At 30.8% G+C, this 13,631-nt stretch overlaps 2 protein-coding genes across 2 annotated transcripts; one reads left to right on the top strand and one right to left on the bottom strand.

Moving 5' to 3' along the window:
- Window positions 1-794: 794 nt before the first annotated feature.
- Window positions 795-3,335, bottom strand: LOTGIDRAFT_229218 (hypothetical protein; the record flags this gene model as incomplete). The annotated part of the gene is made up of 6 exons (XM_009062145.1): window positions 795-2,027; window positions 2,154-2,255; window positions 2,297-2,352; window positions 2,518-2,598; window positions 2,815-3,017; window positions 3,305-3,335. 6 exons carry the CDS (start codon window positions 3,330-3,332, stop codon window positions 1,910-1,912), a joined length of 588 nt encoding a protein of 195 aa, XP_009060393.1. The 3' UTR covers window positions 795-1,909.
- A 7,013-nt stretch (window positions 3,336-10,348) lies between these two features.
- On the top strand, window positions 10,349-10,591 carry LOTGIDRAFT_106343 (hypothetical protein; the record flags this gene model as incomplete). Its single annotated transcript, XM_009062144.1, has 1 exon — window positions 10,349-10,591. A coding segment is annotated over one exon (243 nt), but the record flags the coding sequence as incomplete, so codon positions are not given.
- Between the last annotated feature and the right edge of the window lie 3,040 nt (window positions 10,592-13,631).

Below are 13,631 nucleotides of genomic sequence, written 5' to 3'. Positions count from 1 at the left end.
TGACATAAAAGCCAGCTAGTGCCGGAATATGTCAAAACGCCGCTGATATATTCGCTTCAGTTAAATCGAGATCAATGTATTTCTTACGCTTCATTGTTCATTTCCATAATTTGGGCGGTTTTTATAACCTTTAATTGGCTTTTCTGTCGATAATTTCATCAAAACAATTTCCCTAGACATTTTGCTATACCAGTGACATCCGTTTCTTCACACACGCGTAAACCCATATGGTGCAATAATCGGAGAGGATCGTGACCAACTACCGTAACAAGTGGAATTGACACCGGTGCGGTGGCGAATCATAGCGACGTTAGCCACAAAATAATCAATGTATATCACAAACGACCTATCGTGAAAGTATTGCTATGCAACAAGTTCAACTTTAGGGAAAATGCCGAAGATTGCCGAATGTGTATTTCATACATGAGTCCAACTTCACCGGATGCGCCAATTTGTAAGAAACCAATTGAAGTTGACCACAAGACTTTTGACAATTTTCCGCAAAACCAACAATAAACCTAACGACTGGACTCCCTCCTTTTCTAGATGCAGGATTGAATTCACGTTTTTTCACGTAGTTTTTTAACCAAATATCTCAAGTGTTTTATACTGCCGATCAACATGTCCTATACCAGTATTTGATCGGTTGATTGAACCGACCATGGGCCGAGGGTCTGACTGTAATACAGGCCACCTTGAGCACAAAATACATGTTAACACAAATAAGTATATTAAATCCCATAAGCTGAGTAAATATTTTCAGCCAATTAAATAACATAAGAGATACATTAATAAACCCATATAAAACAATAATTTATTGTAATAAATATAATTACATTTCAGATCATCACAATTATTTCCATTATTTCATAATTTAATTGGATTATACACTAGAAAATACAGGTAATCTGAGCCCTCGGCAGAAAGGCTGTAAAAAAATAATAATAGAAATTAAGGGCTCTGATTGGCTGTATTTGCTGGCATACAATTCAATCTAATTGCTGACCATGAAAAAAGGTAGTGGGCCATTGCAGTGAGGGCTTAAGATAAAGACATAATACCCTGAACACGGTGTGAAGATGGTAGGGCTTATAAAGACACAATAAAATGAAACACATGCAAATACAGTGATGTATAGGATTACATGGTTCTTGATTCTTTCGTTCTTGCAATTCCCATAACATCACTATCGTAAAGAGCCTTAGATATTAAAAGCAGTTTTTTGCAAATATGATGTCATAAAACCATAAGGTAAAGTGGAGTTGCAGAAGAATGGGGAAAATCAATGCTATCATTGTACCAGATGCAGATAAAACCAGCTCATTATTGTTTAATAATTTTTTAAAGATGAAATGATGTCTAACAGGTAATAAACCATCACCTGGAAGACATTATAGCATAACTTGGAACCATGCTGCACAGTTCATAACTCAAGAAACACAATGAGGTGAGAGGAGTTTATGGTACACTTTTATCAATTTGATTAAAACGAACAATGGAAAATAATAATATCAGTTGCAAACAATAATTACAAATACATTAGCTTCACAGATTCTCATTCTTTTTTCGTAACATACAAAGACTTTTCCTTAAGCATTCCTTATTCACATAAAATGGAATATTACATCCTAATTTTCAGTTTTACAAGCAGACAAGCCCTGTTTTCAGTTTTTACATATACCCATATTGTAAAAAAATTCATTTAAGTAAGAAAAAGCATTTCATTATTACGATTATGTCATAAATATTTAATGATGTACCTTGTAAATTTGAGAATGCAAGAAGAAAACAAAGCTTGGAAGTCAGTGTATGAAATCTATATCTGCATCAGTTTTAATGATGTATCAAATATACATGATATGATAATGAGAAATATACAATGAGAAAAATGAACCAATAAAATAAAACCCTAATCCCCAGATTCTTTTATCTGTTTTTCTATTTCTTTCTCTAATATTCTATGATGATTAGTGAAACCAAGTTTTCCTTTACCAAATGAGTTTGGACCAGCTGCTGTAGGTGTTTCCCTAAAAAAGAAAATATCACAATATGAAGGTAAAATGAAAGTAATTGAATCTTTATGCCTTAATCTCCCACAATGACATGACAATGAAGCAATTACATGTGGCCCTTTCCATAAAAGCTTAACAAACCTGATTAATTGACAGGGGAATGCTGGGTTGAAATCTAACAAGATATATGATTCTCTATAAGCTGAATACAAGTTTTCTTTTGATAGATATTCTGTTTCAAGCCTTTTGTAGATACATTATTAAAAAAGACAAAATCTACAAACCTTCCAACATTTTTCATTCTCATTTTAGCTTCAGGTGGCATTTCTTCCTCCTCTTCCTGTAAAAATTAGTTAAACAAAAATCTGTACCCTTATCAATAAAATGATGGGTCTGTGGTACACTTTATCCAATTAACTTCTATAAACATTTATAACCTCAGTGGGCTCAGATGTTGAAAAGACTATGTCAATGGTAAAAAATGAGTAAAAAGGATAGAACTTACTTCACTATCAGAATTAAAAGCCTGAGCTACAGTTGTACTTTTCTTCACAATAGCTGTGGTCACTGTCACTTCTTTAGGTTTCTGCAATTCAATACAATTTGAACATCATTATTTTACCCAATTTTCAGATCTATTTCAACTTCGCAACTCTAAGCATATATTTGGAGTCCTTCATCATTTATTGTTGATATAGTCTTCATGATTCCTTAAAAATGTAAAGTCTTTTGCACACTGATATCATTACTTACGCCCAAAGGTTAAAACTAAAAAAAATTTAAATCCATAATGTTAAAATACCTGTGAATTGAGTGACATCTTAATTCCACCAGCTGGTTTCTTGATACCAAAACCCATCAGTGGTTTAGGAGCAGGGTCTTGGTTCAATGACTTGATATTCATTGTGATCTTTTTCGTGGGAGGTCCATCTTCTCCTGTTGACTTTCGTTTCTCAGGTTTCTCTGCTGGTGAATAACCACATTCACTTTTTTCACTATCTGTCCCTGGTTATGAAATACTGGGAAAATTGAGAAATGTGTGAAAGACACTCATACATTGAAAATAAACCGTTAAGGTATGAGTTTGCGACAACTTCTATTCGAGAAAATATTGATTGATTAATTGATTGCGAATGAGATGTTTTAAAAAACAAATAATATAAGGAAAATAAGACATTAAACCTTTATGTACACAAAAGATTGATGCATATACTACTCGTTTTATATTTGGCATTCAAACCTGATGATATGCCAACTTCTTTTTGAGCTTTTCAACACTTTTGTGAAAATACCTGTAATATCTCTACTTTTGTCGGCCATCTTTGAAAGACATAGAGGGAGTAATTATTATTGCGATCTAAGTTTTTATATTATCGCATTATCATTGCTTTTAAGCGAGTGGACAAATTTAACAGTGAAATAATGTACTGAAAATAATATTTTGGGAAACTTGCTACCTTTTCAGTTTAATGCATATAACATTAAGTTAATTTAGAAAAGAAACCAATAATTTATCCCTTGACAAAGAATTCAGACCACAACTACAACGTACAAAAGAATTCGGACCATAATACAACATACAAAAGATGATGTCAAATAATATCAAATAAAAATCCTAACAACAAAACAATAACCTTAAATTATGCGCTTTTGAAAGTTGAAAATGACAACCGTCTTTTCTTGAGGCTCTTTTCTGTTTAGAAATAGAAAGTGAAATTTCTAGTTTGAGGTATTTTTGATGTGCTTATACGATTTATTGTAAATTTTCAGTACTTCTGAAGATTATTTGAATATATTAGACCCAAATCAACACCCGAAAATGGCGAATCTACAGTCTTAAAATTTCAATAACTTTCAGCTTCTGAGGGGAGAATATGCCCTTGTCCTCGCAAGCGCGGATGTTGAAAAAAAAGTTCCATGGTGATAAATGAGTAGTAATATTGTATGAAAAGTCCTTGGTGAAAATTCAATCGGAACTAGATACGAACCGTACGACATCAATCACACTATATATCAACAAGTAGCCTTAAAGACAATAGAATCTGCCGTTTCGCTAAGTCTAATAATTGATATTTGTTGCGATTTAATTGAAATGAATATTTGTCTAATGATTTAATATGGAATGGATGAGAGACGCCATATTTATTCCATTACACGCTTCGTATTCACTTTAAGAGGCGAATTGTTAGCTTTGATTTTCAATAAATATTGATATTCGTTTAATAACTATTGGATACCTTATTCTGTAAAGTACCCACGAGGCATAGCTCACTCACGTTGTTTAGTTTACTAATCGATTTGAAAATCCTCCCTATTACGCTATTGTATACATAAAAATAGTTTTGTTTAACATAACATTTCACTTAGTCGATTCTGATTTCGCCTCAATTAGCAGTAAAATACAGTGGTTATCAAATCCTATAAAAGTCTGTAAATTGATAAGCTATAGAATTCTTAACTGAAATATAATTAGTCGATTCATGACCGAAAAGGAATCGAAAGCTCGATAATATGTTTTTTCTAGGAACTCTTTAGATAAAAAGAGATGAGAATATTTTATGCCATTGCTAGAGTTGTCTTGATAAGCAAACTTGGGATGGCAATTATATTATGAAGGCAAATAACGGATATATGGGATAGCACTTCGCACTCTCAGTTTTTCTTTTTGGAGGAGTTCACTACATACACTACTTTTACTCTAAATTTTGCCATACTTTGGACGACATTTTGACTAACGGAATTGTCTTGCTTGTACGGATTTTTATTTCATTTAGCCCCTTTATACCCTAATATAGCCTACGGCATAAACGTATTAATCCAGTATTCATAATATACTAATTTAGATTATAGAGATTAAGATTCTGTTTGCATTCCGCTTTAGTACTCTGAATATTTCTATATTAACATATAACATCATCTTTGTTAAGACAGCTTTAAACCTTCAGGGTACACTTGTACTGATACATTCATGTTTCAATTAGTTAAAAGCCTCTCAAATTGGTATATCTTTTCCTGCAAATGCATAGTTTCGCCCTCCGTTCCTTCCAATATTTTCTATATATATTTTCTGGGATATTTTTAACGTTTTATTGACATTCACATTACCTCATAACGTCTGAGATTCCGTTCAATCAAATTCAATATTGCAAACGGACTTGGCATTAATTCGCAATATTCACGATCAGAGAAACAGTATGAGAATTTGAGTGAAACCATAGGCGATTCATTATTCTGGTCAATTATTACCAACATTTCTGGTACTGTATATTTAAAATAACAGACATGCTAAGGGAATTCTAAGACGATCCAGCAAGAAGAGGTATACCCCCCACACCTTCAATGGTAGTTACAAACAATAAGATATTTCATCCTGATAAATGTCATGCTCCAGACACCATTGATGGTGATTTCCGGTATATTTCAAATTGTCATGTTATTTGTATTCTAAAGAGTCATCATGCTCCCCTCAAACTCTATGAAATTTCCCTTTTGAACCATGCCAATGATATTCTATATCAAACAAGAGAAATCCTTGACTTGAATAGGTAAAATGAAATGAGTTTCAAAGTTGCGTAAACTAATGCGAAGGTTCCAATGTACATAAGTGTCATTTTTAGGAAACATTTGTTGAGGGGACCGAGCAGGGACAAAGAATTTTCCAAGAAGGAGGGGGAGATTTCTTTCACTCATTTTTCATATTTTTCCAATTCCTCTCAAGACGAATTTGATATAGGTTAACCGCCATTATCATCCGTCTGTGATAAGCTTTGGTCAAGAAGAAGAAAGAACTGAATTTCCAACTACTTCTACCAACTGGGAGAATCTGGGAGAATATGATGTTTCAATCCTAAATGGGCTCAACTACTGACAAAAACCTTCTTTAAAGTATAAAACATGGACAAATTAAGAACGTATTAAATATACCAAACATGAAGACAATGGTAGCTTTTGTTCCAACGAAAATAAAATGTTAAATAAGCAATATATATAATTACCTTGAACAATAAGTACAAGCAATGTATTGGAATGTGGGCGTGTGTAAAGTGTAAAAGTTCTATACATGACGTACAGGATACCACAGAAATTTCCAATAGTCAATCACGACTGGTCCGCGTAAAAATCGAACATTCTAATCCCATGAAAAGTCTGAACTAAACACTTGTTGATGAAATGATTGGATGAGAGTTAATTATTTATGAATTGTGATAGATCTGGTCAGTTTAGTGCCAGATATTGCAGGTGCCCGACTTGGTCCAATCTTATATAATTTATACATTCCTATATAGGGTTTAGTTCTAAGGATTTTGAATGAATAATAGCTCATCCGACGTTGGAATTGTGTTTAAAATGGCGACAGAAACAGTCAAAAGAAGATTGGCGTTTCAGAGAAGTTACAGTCAAGAGGTTAGTGCTTTAAAAATATTGAAATAATTGGTGAATAATCATCGTTCGTTTGTCGATGAATTTTATGAATGGGGAGAATGATGGCGGAAGTGTTCCACTATAGTTTTGCTGAACTTATATGGCTTTGATTTGAAAATTTAAATGAATGTAGATGGGAACAAATTTTGGCAGTTAAGACAAAATATTATAATTCAAACTTTGCTGTACTTTTGAGCATCAAAAAGTTAGGAATAATGTTTTCGAGAAATTGTTTCGAAAAACTTCACTAGATTTTTTGTAACGCATTAAATGATAATTTCGAAAAAATAGGCGAAAAAATCCATTATGTAATCACCAAAATTTGAGCATTTTCTTCCATTACTCTAGTCTTAAGTCGCAGATATGAATTTGTTCTTATCCTGTACCCCCGGGTTATTTTTTTCACAATTGATTTACAGTTATAATACAAAGTTGAAGCCACATGCCGAGTCTCTCGAGTAAACAGATGTAGATAATATCCCAATGTCATTTATTATTGATATGTTTGTTAATTAGAAGATTTAATTCTCTTATTAATACATTCCTTTACACCCAATTAATCACTTATAGTAGTCTTTAACATCTTATACAGCATATTAGATACACTATCATCTTATATAATTAACGCCGACTCTTATATATTATATTAAATGATTTAATATGAGCTTATATAATTCAACTCGACTCTTATATATATTAAATGATTTACTATGAGCTTATATAATTAACGCCGACTCTTATATATATATTAAATGATTTAATATGAGCTTATATAATTCAACTCGACTCTTATATATATTAAATGATTTACTATGAGCTTATATAATTCAACTCGACTCTTATATATATTAAATGATTTACTATGAGCTTATATAATTCAACTCGACTCTTATATATATTGTATGATTTAATATGAGCTTATATAATTCAACTCGACTCTTATATATATTAAATGATTTAATATGAGCTTATATAATTCTACTCGACTCTTATATATTATATTAAATGATTTAATATGAGCTTATATAATTCAACTCGACTCTTATATATATTAAATGATTTAATATGAGCTTATATAATTCTACTCGACTCTTATATATATTAAATGATTTAATATGAGCTTATATAATTCAACTCGACTCTTATATATATTAAATGATTTACTATGAGCTTATATAATTCAACTCGACTCTTATATATTAAATGATTTACTATGAGCTTATATAATTCAACTCGACTCTTATATATTATATTAAATGATTTAATATGAGCTTATATAATTCAACTCGACTCTTATATATATTAAATGATTTACTGTGAGCTTATATAATTCAACTCGACTCTTATATATTATATTAAATGATTTAATATGAGCTTATATTATTCAACTCGACTCTTATATATATTAAATGATTTAATATGAGCTTATATAATTCAACTCGACTCTTATATATTGAATGATTTAATATGAGCTTATATAATTCAACTCGACTCTTATATATATATTAAATGATTTAATATGTGCTTATATAATTCAACTCGACTCTTATATATTAAATGATTTAATATGAGCTTATATAATTCAACTCGACTCTTATATATATTAAATGATTTACTATGAGCTTATATAATTCAACTCGACTCTTATATATTAAATGATTTAATATGAGCTTATATAATTCAACTCGACTCGTATATTTTATATATCTTATATGATTTACTTTGAGCTTCTATAACTATACACACTCTTTTATATACTATATGATATACTATTACTTATACTCGACTATTATATATATTCTATGATTTACTTTAAGCCTATATAAGTAGGACGTAAAACTCCATTCATTTCATTCCATAATCGACCTTATATATTATATAATTTACTATGAGCTTATCTTATCGAGTTTACTCGACTTAGCTGTTATATAACATACAATATCTTATACATGTTTATTTGACCGAGCTGTTTTATTACATACACTATCATATACAACTTTACTCGATCAAACCCTTATATAACATATTGCATACAGTATCTTTTAGACCAAGCTGGTATATAGCATTTGTACATACAATATCTTATACAAGTTTATTTGACCGAGGTGTTATATATTATATTAGATACAATATCTTGTATAAGTTACTCGACCGACTGTTATATAACATATTATATACAATATCTTATACAAGTATACTCGACCGAACTGTTATATAACATATTATATACAATATCTTATACAAGTTACTCGACCGACCTGTTATATAACATATTATATACAATATCTTATAAAAGTTTGCTCGACCGAACTGTTAAATAACATATTATATACAATATCTTATACAAGTTTACTCGACCGACCTGTTATATAACATATTATAAACAATACCTCATACAAGATTACTCGACCGAACTGTTAAATAACATATTATATACAATATCTCATACAAGATTACTCGACCGAACTGTTATATAACATATTATATACAATATCTTATACAAGTTTACTCGGCCGAGATGTTATTTTCATATGATATGTTTAAATGTTATTCTTCGATGCATTAGAAACTTTGCTACGCTACCTGCATTAACCAAAATTAAATCAAATTTTCATATTACATTTCATTTCTGACTTTCTTAATGATATCATAATATTATGTTCTATGTCTATTCCATGCTGCTGTGGTGGTTTTGGGATTTAACCATATAAGGAGGTTGTTAAATTTTTGTCACATTTAGATAATCAACAATTATTAGCGAGCTTATAGAGGTTGTATGCTTTTAGAAAAAGGTTTTAACTTGTAGGCAAAATATACTTTAGCTTAGAGCTTAGAGCTGAAAGCTAATTTGCAATAATGACCCCTTGTCATGAATCTATTATGGAATATGCATATATTGTAATAATGTTTTTCATACCCCATAGAGCTCAGAAAGCTTTTGACCGAACTTCGGAGACACCGCAATTATCAATATCTCAATAGGATCCCCAACTCATCAACTGTTGGCTATAATGAACCTTGGAAAAAAGTAAGGCATTCCCAAAATGGTTACTTATACCAATAAACAAAAAAGTTCTATTTTACTATTTTGCCCGCATTCATATTTATGTGCTGAAGCTCCGTATTTGTTGTAAATGTTTCTTTTTTCTATTGACTCAACAATCACTCGTTCATACTCTAATTATCAAAACGATATGTAGAAAGATAAGACCAATAATAGATCGGACAATTTGTCATCATTGATAATAAAAGATATAGAAGTTGGTCAAATAGAGTGTTGGTCAATAATTATTCATGTTCATAATTATCAATAACTATAATCAGCATCCCCTCATCATAGCAGGCAGGCTTTTTATTAGAGAGAAATAACCTAGCGTGTAGTAATAAAATAGATAGAACTCGAGGTCTATATTATTAGATTATTACTACTCCCCACCACCACACGACATCATATATTCACCTATATCGTTATATAACAGAGGTTTATTATCACGATTTGACCAGAAATATGACATATCTCTAGTTTTATATCATACAGTCACGAAAATTTGATTCAAAAGGCCAAAATAAGTGATCCAAACAGCATGCAAACTCCTACATACTATACCAGCAATATTTTCCATGATTCTCTCCAATATTTCTTAGGCTACATTATATTATTATTTTTAAAAGAGGAAAAATAATTTCGACTTTTTTCAAGCACTTACATAAACCACTGAGACTTACACATTGTTTGAGACTTACACATTGCTGGAGACTTACACATTGCCTGAGACTTACATATTGCTTGAGACTTACACATTGCTTGAGACTTACACATTGCCTGAGATTTACATATTGCCTGAAACTTATACATTGCTTGAGACTTACATATTGCTTGAGACTTACCCATTGCTTGAGACTTGAGACTTACACATTGCTTGAGACTTACACATTGCCTGAGACTTACACATTGCCTGAGACTTACATATTGCTTCAGACTTACACATTGCCTAAGACTTACATATTGCTTCAGACTTACATATTGCTTCAGACTTACATATTGCTTCAGACTTACACATTGCTTGAGACTTACACATTGTTTGAGACTTACACATTGCTTGAGACTTACACATTGCTTGAGACTTACAAATTGTTTGAAATCATGTGGTAAATAAGTAGAATTTCACTCCTGGAGGCAGAGAGTGCCAAGAAGTGTGCAATGAGAGATATTTCTAATAAAATCAATAAACGATTGCACGAAATATTTACTTGAAAGTTTTTGGTTGAAATGTGTTATCATTAATTACATAATGTCAAGAATTCTTTATGTTTTGTGTAGTAACAATCTTAATTGAATTTCAATATTTAACAGGTTTGATATAAGAAGTAAATCAGTTATTAACTCTTATTTATTCAATCAATAGTCAATATTACTATTATTGTATAAAATCAATTAATATTTTTACTCTTCAATACACATAAATTAATGTTCTTTAAAACTCTATTGTTTAAATCAATCAGTATTGACATTGAGTTATTCACAGCTCAATACACATTTGATTTCATCATAAGAAGAAAAAAAAAGAAATACACAATCCATAGACTGACAAACTATAATTATAATAAAAGAGTGAAGTCCTGCAAAGATTGGAGTACTCTATTTGTTTGTGATTTTGATTATTTAGTTAAAGATGAGTTTCCTTATTTTTTAGTATCAAATTAAACAAACTATTTGATTTATTGGCGTTTCTAATTAATTATCTTGTATTCCTTAATCATATCATTATTTTCTTATTGCACGTAATTAACCAATCATGAATATCCAAGTATGTACAGTCTGGATAAACAAAAAAAGACCTTTTGACCTTTCTTCATCGGCCACTCATTGGAATTCTGCTGGTTATTCTCTGCTAGTTTAGCTAATTATGAATTAATTATGGACAAGTGAGACAAACTGGCATTTGTCATTAGAACACCTCTACTTTCTATACATATAAGTATTAGCAATGAAAATAAGGGAACCTATCTTTAAATTTTAAAGGGTTCAAAGTCCTCAAAATGTGAATTTATTTGCAAAATCTAGAATAGAAACATACAGAGTTATCGATGAAATTCTTCGTATGATATGCAATAATTAAAGTTGCGGTATGTGTCGATTTACTCATTAAAAATTTCCATTTGACGTTTAAGAATCAATTCAATTTTGTTAAAAATGTCTCTCGATGGTGCATCGGAAAATATTATCTTTAGTAAACATTTAACAGTGCCGTATTTAAAAAAAATACTTCCACATACCTTGATCTTGTTTGACAATCAACAAATTATCGTTCAAAATACCATCACAATGTAGGCCTATTCTATATTGTGTTCTTTAACAATCAAACAATAATAACTAATGTAAAATACATGTAATTAATAAATAATCTGTATTGGCAATCTGAGTTTGAATTATTTACTTTATATCTTATTACTTAAATATTACTTCATAATCATACACCATATAATCTGATTTATCATATACAAACACTGCAAATTTCATTAGTATGTGTAACTATAGAACACTTATAGCATCGTTTTGCTCCCAATAATTCCAGAGCTGCTTTGCCTGATTGTGACGTCCTATTTGCTAATACCATGTAACTTGGCAATGTTTTACCCATTCCGTAAAAATAACCATCAACTGAAGCAAATGAAAATATATTTTTTTTAAAAATAGAGGCATGCATAGCCGCAGCATTTGCTTTGGTGTTGAAAATGATTACCATGATAGTGACGACGGTGATGACGACGACCATGACCATTAAGTTGACGACCACGATGTTGATGATGGTGCTGGTGGCACTGATGGTGTTGCTGTTGCTAATACTGATTATGATGAAGATGGTGATGACCCAGTTCATAAGCTTGTGCGATCTCGATGGTGGTGATGACAAATATGATGTTGCTGGCCAGATATAAGGACTAGACTTGTCCTATAAGATGAACAAAATAATAATAAAAAAAAAAAAAACAGTCATTTAGTACAAATTTTGCCCTTATTTCCTTAGTATTTTCATTTGTTGTCTTAATAATCTGTCTTGGTCGTTAACCGTAGCAGGTACCCACTTGAGAAGAACCATAACCGACTGAAATTTCTCATAAAATCAGAGTAGATTTCGTCAATATTGACTCCAGATCAAGTTCACTATTAGTCTATTATCAACTCTGGTGGTAATATTGGTGACCAATTCAAATATAAAACAAAATACTAATTCTCAATGGTCTGTCCTCACATCATATATCTCACTTGTCTAATGAAAAATAAATAAAAAGTAATAGCTTCTAATTTATTATTGACAACATTTAAACCTCTTCAAATAATGGGAATATAGAGGAGTTTAATAAACCACCCCATTTATTTAGTTAAAGAGTTGTAGAGTCTTGGTTGTACCGTGTCCTAATAGTTTTAGACATGATTTTAATCATACCTGTCTCGGATGTATTGTAATTCTCCCAATGGAAATTTGTTCAAATTTAGGCAGTTTAATCAATATATATGGTCAATATTACTGTTATTCTTTGAAAATCAATGTCTATTTTTTACTCTTCAATGAACATAAATTAATGTTCTTTAAAACTATTGTTTTAATTCAGACTGTATTGACTTTGAGTTATTCACAGCTCAATACACAAGATATAACTTTAATTATATTACAGTTAAACACATTTCCTTTTCTTTTTATGGGTTATCTCAATAGGTCCGGGATCTGAAGACTGTTTTCGTTTAGTTTAATGAAATTCAGTTTAGCTTTGATCCAATGACGTCATATTTTATGCCAGCCAATCAGTTCTACAATTTGTCTCAAAATAAGCAATTTTGTTATTTCAAAGTTTTCTACATTGAAAATTTTGTACTTATGTTATGCAAGTCTTAAGCAATTTTGTGATTTCAAATACACCGGTGTAATTGATTGGCTGAAAACTTTGCTGGGCAGTAATAGTAATTTAGTCGAAACCGCACTGAAGTTACATTCCAATTCAATTTGTTTTTCTAGAGTAATAATCCGAAATTAGCACCACCACAACGATTGAAATACAGATTGAGAAACAGATCATTCCAAACGATTAACATTGACTTTTATTGAAAATAACCAAGTTGAAGAATCAAAAGATGCAACGGAAATTAATTCCCTTTAGATCCTCATTCCATAGGGCAACTTCTCGCTTTTGAAATGC

Source organism: Lottia gigantea (assembly GCF_000327385.1).
Source record: "Lottia gigantea unplaced genomic scaffold LOTGIsca_5, whole genome shotgun sequence".
In the NCBI taxonomy this organism is placed as follows: domain Eukaryota; kingdom Metazoa; phylum Mollusca; class Gastropoda; family Lottiidae; genus Lottia; species Lottia gigantea.
Note: the sequence above shows the minus strand (reverse complement) of the source record. Positions and strands in the feature narration are given on the sequence as shown.